The sequence below is a fragment of the Saccopteryx leptura genome, chromosome 2 (assembly GCF_036850995.1).
Source record: "Saccopteryx leptura isolate mSacLep1 chromosome 2, mSacLep1_pri_phased_curated, whole genome shotgun sequence".
In the NCBI taxonomy this organism is placed as follows: domain Eukaryota; kingdom Metazoa; phylum Chordata; class Mammalia; order Chiroptera; family Emballonuridae; genus Saccopteryx; species Saccopteryx leptura.
Genome location: NC_089504.1, coordinates 131,683,146 through 131,688,878, shown reverse-complemented (window position 1 = coordinate 131,688,878; position 5,733 = coordinate 131,683,146). Strand labels below are relative to the sequence as shown.

The 5,733-nt window shown below is 59.5% G+C and overlaps 1 protein-coding gene across 1 annotated transcript; it reads left to right on the top strand.

The window, feature by feature from the left end:
• The first annotated feature begins 1,475 nt into the window (after nt 1-1,475).
• Nucleotides 1,476-5,459, top strand: AQP5 (aquaporin 5). Its single transcript, XM_066368740.1, has 4 exons — nt 1,476-2,278; nt 3,331-3,495; nt 3,955-4,038; nt 4,765-5,459. The coding sequence occupies exons 1-4, from the start codon at nt 1,547-1,549 to the stop codon at nt 4,948-4,950; spliced, it is 1,167 nt and encodes a 388-aa protein (XP_066224837.1). The 5' UTR covers nt 1,476-1,546; the 3' UTR covers nt 4,951-5,459.
• Nucleotides 5,460-5,733: the final 274 nt, after the last annotated feature.

Below are 5,733 nucleotides of genomic sequence, written 5' to 3'. Positions count from 1 at the left end.
ACTTTCCTGAGCCTTACTCTGCGCCAAGCTCCGTGCTAAGTGCTTCCCAAGGATCCCAGTGGCGGTGATGGGGGGGGGGGGGAATTCTTTAGTGCAGCTCCTCTCCTGGGATCCTGAGAGTAATTCCCTGCCCTTCCTCCAAACCCTGGAGGGCCCTCCAGCCTCATTCCCCAGATGCCTAACCTGAAGATAGGAAGAGGGAGGGGTGGGAGGAATGGTGGGTAGCAGCTGGGAGCTCAGAGGGAAGGGGCAAGGACAGGAGGAGGGACGGTGGGAACTGGAAGAAAGTGTCACCCAGTCCAGGGGTGGGAGGACCTGACTTTAGAGGCACTGAGAAAGACCACATGTAAGAGCGACAGACAGGCAAATGAGGTAGAGACAGACAGAAGCAAAAGAAGGTCACAGAAATTAAGAAGCAGAGGAGAGGTAAAATAGAGAGGAGAGAGAGACAGAGAGACCAAGGCTAAGATTGTAAAAGGGGGGGGGGGGTTTAAAATGGAAAGAAGAGGGAGAGCCTGAGAGAGAGAATGAGGGAGGGACAGCGGCAGAGACACTGAGGGAGAAGGAGAGGGAGAGGCTGAAGAGGAAGACAGAAAGTCTGGACAAGAGAGCCAGGGTTCGGAGAAACAGACTAAAGGAGAAAGCCAGAGAAGAGGCAGAGAGACTGCAGGAGGGAAAAAAAAAAAAATCAAGACTAAGAGAATTTAAAGGACAAGGAGACTAAAGAGACAGACTTGGAGAAGTGGGGAGAGCAGGAGGTGGAGGAGAAGGAAAACCTGAGACCTGAAAGGAAAGTTGGACAGGTCCAGACCGGGCGTGGGGCGTCAGTGGTGTCCTGCACCCTCCCCGCACTCCCCTCCAACCGGACCCCCCACCCCACCCCGCGACCCAGAGCCTCTTCCCTGACTTAAAATCAATCCCAGTCATGACCCCTCCGGTCTCCTGTACAAAATGAACCCCCAGCCTCCACCTCCTTCGTGGACTCTCTCAGATTCTCAAGAAGGCCGGAGTGGAGTGGGGTGGGGTGGGGGTTGGGAAGGTTACCGAGAGGAGGGCGCCCCCAGGGGTCCACCGACGCCTCCCAGGGCTGCCCGGCGCTTGCTGGCGGTCCAGGACTGCCAGGCGCGGGGCAGGCTGGCACAGGGCCCGCTTTTCCCCAAAAGCCCCTGCTCGAACCCCAGACACCCGCCGGGCCCGGGCCCGGGCCAGGGAGAGGCCCACGGTGGCCGGGCCGCCCCGCACGGCCCAGCCCGGCCGCCCGCCCCCGCCACCGGGCGGCAGGGAACTGAGTGGTGCTGTCCTCAGGGAATGTCATCACTCCAGCCTCGCCGGGGTGAGGCTGGGTCAGAATGCCCGGGTCGCAGGAGGAAAAGGAGGGCTGGACCCAGAGCTCAAAGAGGAGAAACCGGGACGACAACTGCCGGAGATAAAAGTCCGGCGGAGACAGCCAGCGGGGGTCGGTCGGACGGGAGAGCCGGCGGAGCAGCCTCCACGGGAGCCGCTGATAAAGAGCGCGGAGTTCAGCGTGGGAGACCTGGAGCGCACCATGCGCGGGTCCCCAGCCACCGGGCCGGTCTACACTGCCGCCTGGGTCACGTGGCCCGGGCAGGTCGCAAACTGCCCCCGCGGGAGAGCTCGCGGGGCCCGGGGAGGTGGCGAGCCCCCAACGGCCGCCAAGTTCCCTCCCCTGGAGCGGAGCTGGCTGCCGCGCGCGGGAGCCGCCCACTGCCCCGCCGCGCCGGCCCCGCTCGGGGGCGCCCGCCCTCTATATAGCGCACCCCTGCAGGGCCCGCGCCAGGCCGCGAGCCGCGCTCAGTGCCCCGAGGAGCTCCACGGTCCTGGGAGCCGCGCCCGCAGCCCCGCCGCCGCCGCCCCGACGGGCGCCCCCCGCTGCCGCTCGGCCCCCACGGTCACCATGAAGAAGGAGGTGTGCTCCGTGGCCTTTGTAAAGGCCGTGTTCACCGAGTTCCTGGCCACCCTCATCTTTGTCTTCTTCGGCCTCGGCTCGGCCCTCCAGTGGCCTTCGGCGTTGCCCAGCATCCTCCAGATCTCTTTGGCCTTTGGGTTGGCTATAGGCACCCTGGCCCAGGCCCTAGGGCCTGTGAGTGGTGGCCACATTAACCCTGCCATCACACTGGCCCTCCTACTGGGCAACCAGATCTCCCTGCTCCGGGCTGTCTTCTACGTAGTGGCCCAGCTGGTGGGTGCCATTGCTGGGGCAGGCATCCTCTATGGGCTGGCACCAATGAATGCCCGGGGCAATCTGGCGGTCAACGCGGTGAGTGCCCACAGGGCTGGGGTTGGAGCAGGGACCCTGTGGGGTGGACTCAAGACCAGGCCCCCATACCCATACCCCATCTCAAGAATGGTTGCCACAGAGTGAGCCAGTATATACCCTTGCAGGGAAGATGATGGCTTCCAAGGCCAGGAAGATGAATCCCCAGGGTGGTGTGTGTCCCTGCTCAGTCTGCCTGGTCCCCTCCTGCTTCCCCTTCCTGGCCTCTCTCCTGGTGCCCACTGCCACTTCTTTCTTGCCAGAAACTTCTGCTTTATCTCCTGTTTCACTCCCAACTTCTATCTTCCTCCTGAGCCCTCACAGCCCCTGTCCCTCAGTGGAGTGATTTTGTGGCACCATCAGAGAGAGATAGGTTGTAATCTTGGTTTCCGCTGACCCTGTTCTCTCTGGTTCTCATTTTTCTCAGCCATTACATGGGGATGGCTATCACTTACCACAGCAGGTGTCAAGGGATTCCATTTAGAGACCATGCATGTGATCCCCTAATTCTGTTCCAATGCGAGGGTCTCTGTTGAATATTGGTTCCTGCTTCTGGCCCCCGGCTGCCTCCCTTTCCTGCAGCCCCAGCCCCAGCCCCCATGTACCATGCAAACTGGGTTCATTAATCAAACACAGAGGAGGATTTTCTCAGCCATTGTCAAGCCGTGAGTCAGCCACACCGGAGAGACGGGTTTGAGATTGGCACTGGCAGCGGGTCAGGCACAGGCGGGAGGTGGGCTGGGGGTGCAATAGACAAACTGGGCAGCTGCCCACAGGAGGGAGGATAAATGCCAGCGTGTGGGGGTTGGGGACTGGGCAGAACCGTTGACAGGACTGTGTCCATGAAAAGCTCCCTTCACACCACCCTTTGGCCACAGGCCTGCGCTCCAAGCTTTGTACACACAATGCAGTATGTGGTCTCTTTGTCAAGTGACCTCCCTGACTGGACGTGTACTGGGCTATAGGTGTCCTTGAAGGCCCTAAACCCATCTCCCTCTGCCCCTGGCCATAGAGCCAGAAGAAGGCTGGGGTCCTAACCCACCCTTCCCTTGCAGATCAACAACAACACAACGCCAGGCCAGGCCTTCGTGGTGGAGCTGATTCTGACCTTCCAGCTGGCGCTCTGCATCTTCTCCTCCACCGACCCTCGCCGCGCCAGCCCCGTGGGCTCCCCGGCCCTGTCCATTGGCCTTTCTGTCACCCTGGGCCACCTTGTGGGGGTGAGCAGAGTTGTCACGTGGCTGAGGTTGTGGGGGGGCCCTCGGGGCAAATAATGGGTCCCTCGAGCAGTATCTCTCCCAACCAATGAACCCTGCAGTTTGGGACTGGAGTGGGGCTGCTGTACTCTGTCCCGGACTTGAGCCCTCCAAACCTTCTGTAGCCCGAAGAAAGATGGGAATAAGTGGGAGTTGGGGTGAGAGCAGGAAAACGAGCCCGAAGAAAGATGGGAATAAGTGGGAGTTGGGGTGAGAGCAGGAAAACAAGCTCATGCTCAAGCCAGAGAAGAGAGGAGGGGTGCATAGGTACCTGTGGGGAGCGGTCACCAGCCTGGGAATTGGGAGACTTGACTTGGAGATCTGGCTAAAGCCCTCAACTGCTGGGTGACCCTGAGAGAGTTGGGAGCCCCGTGGGAGTAGACATGAGCTTTGCTCTCCTCGCCCCTCCCTCTCTCTGTCCAGATCTATTTCACCGGCTGCTCCATGAACCCAGCCCGCTCTTTCGGCCCTGCAGTGGTCATGAAGCGGTTCACCCCTGCGCACTGGGTGAGTCTGGGCCTCCCTTGGATCCCTGGCAGTGAGGGCTTGGATTCCCAGCTGCAGCTACCTAGACTCTCTGAGAGCTATGGACAGAGAGCTTGGGGTGGGCCTGGGAAGCAGGGTCTAGAAGGAGAAGAGGACACAGGGAATAGAAGGCAGCCAGACCACCAACAGAGGTAGCTTTATATGGCCTGAGTGCCGAGGGGACAAGGAGACCCTGGCTAGGGTGGGAGGGCTATGTGTGTCTGCCCCTCAAATTAAGGGAAGGGATTTCTACTTCTAGGTTGATCTCCTCTGAGGATTTTGTCTGTCCCTCCAGGAGTCTGTCCTCTCTGATGTCTCATATATCTGTCCCTGTCAAAGAGTTGGGACGGTCTTCCTTCCTGTGGGTCTGTCCTTCTGGACAATCAGAAGGCTCCTCTGAGAGCCTGTCTCTATCCCTATGTGGAAGGGAGGGTTCTGTTCGTCTCTCTGAGGATCTAGATGTTTGTTCCCTCTGAAGTTTCATTTGTCTCCCTTTAGGGTGGGGTGTCTGTGGTCCATGTTCCTGTCATTGGGGAGTTGGGGGTCAGTATTCCTGTCGCTGAGGTGGGAGGAAGTCTTTCCTCCTGGAGGTCTGGAAGTCTGTTTCTTGTGCGGATCCATGAGTCTGTCCTCAGGGTGGGGGTGGGGGCAGTTGCTGGTCGCTGAGGCCTGGGGCTCAGTGCCCTGATGCTATCCTGTCTTCACCAGGTATTCTGGGTGGGGCCCATCGTGGGGGCTGCCCTGGCTGCCATCCTCTACTTCTACCTGCTCTTCCCCAACTCCCTGAGCCTGAGTGAGCGCGTGGCTGTCGTCAAGGGCACCTATGAGCCGGAGGAGGACTGGGAAGAGCAGCGGGAGGAGCGGAAGAAGACCATGGAGCTGACTGCCCACTGACCAGCATCAGACAGGGGCCAGACCCTCAGCCTCTGAACTGCAGGGGGAAAACAAAACAAAAACACGACAGCAAAGTTTTCTTCCCCCACAGCTGGGTCCTCTGGGCTGGAGAAGAGATACAGGCTCCCCAGGCTGCAGATAGAAACAGGAGCAGGAACCTATGTTGGGACTGTTGGGGTGGGGGCCAAGGGCTGGGGTCTGATGCAAAGGGGCCCCTCTCTGGGACAGGGCAGGCTGCTGCCATGAGGTCAGACCTCGGAGATTGTGAACGCAGCACCAAGCCAAGAGGGGTGGCGTGCATTCTTCATCCCCCACTCTCCCCAGCCCTTCCTCAAGAGCCAGAGGGATCCCAGCCCCAGGATGGCAGAGGCTGACCCTCCCCGGAGCTCCTTAGGAGGGAGACAGCCTGGTTCATTAAATGCTGCCTTATTTATTTCTGCTTAAAGATGCATGGGCTTGGGCTGCTGGTGTTTGGAGTGGGGGATTTACCAATAAACCACTGACATTCATATCTGGCCTCATGTCTTCCCAGAAGCCTCTCCTTGGGACACTCTGGCTCATCACCTCTCCTCTTCTCATCCTTCTGCCCCCCCCCATGGGCTCCATAGTCCTCTGTGGAAAGACACAGAAGCTGAGGCCAGGGGAGGCTAGAGTCAGATATAAGGAAGAACAAAAGAGGGGAGGGGGAGAGAGGGAGAGACCAAATATAGAAATAGAGCTGGAGATCAGGAGGAGGCGTTGGGAGCAAAGAAGGAGGCATCCTCTTCACTCAGTCTCCCGCCT

Coding starts and splice junctions, on each gene's coding strand:
- AQP5 (XM_066368740.1), top strand. CDS start 1,547: ATGCGCGGGTCCCCAGCCACCGGGCCGGTCTACACTGCCGCCTGGGTC. Junction 3,496..3,954: donor CCCTGGGCCACCTTGTGGGG/GTGAGCAGAGTT, acceptor CTCTCTGTCCAG/ATCTATTTCACCGGCTGCTC. Junction 4,039..4,764: donor GGTTCACCCCTGCGCACTGG/GTGAGTCTGGGC, acceptor TGTCTTCACCAG/GTATTCTGGGTGGGGCCCAT.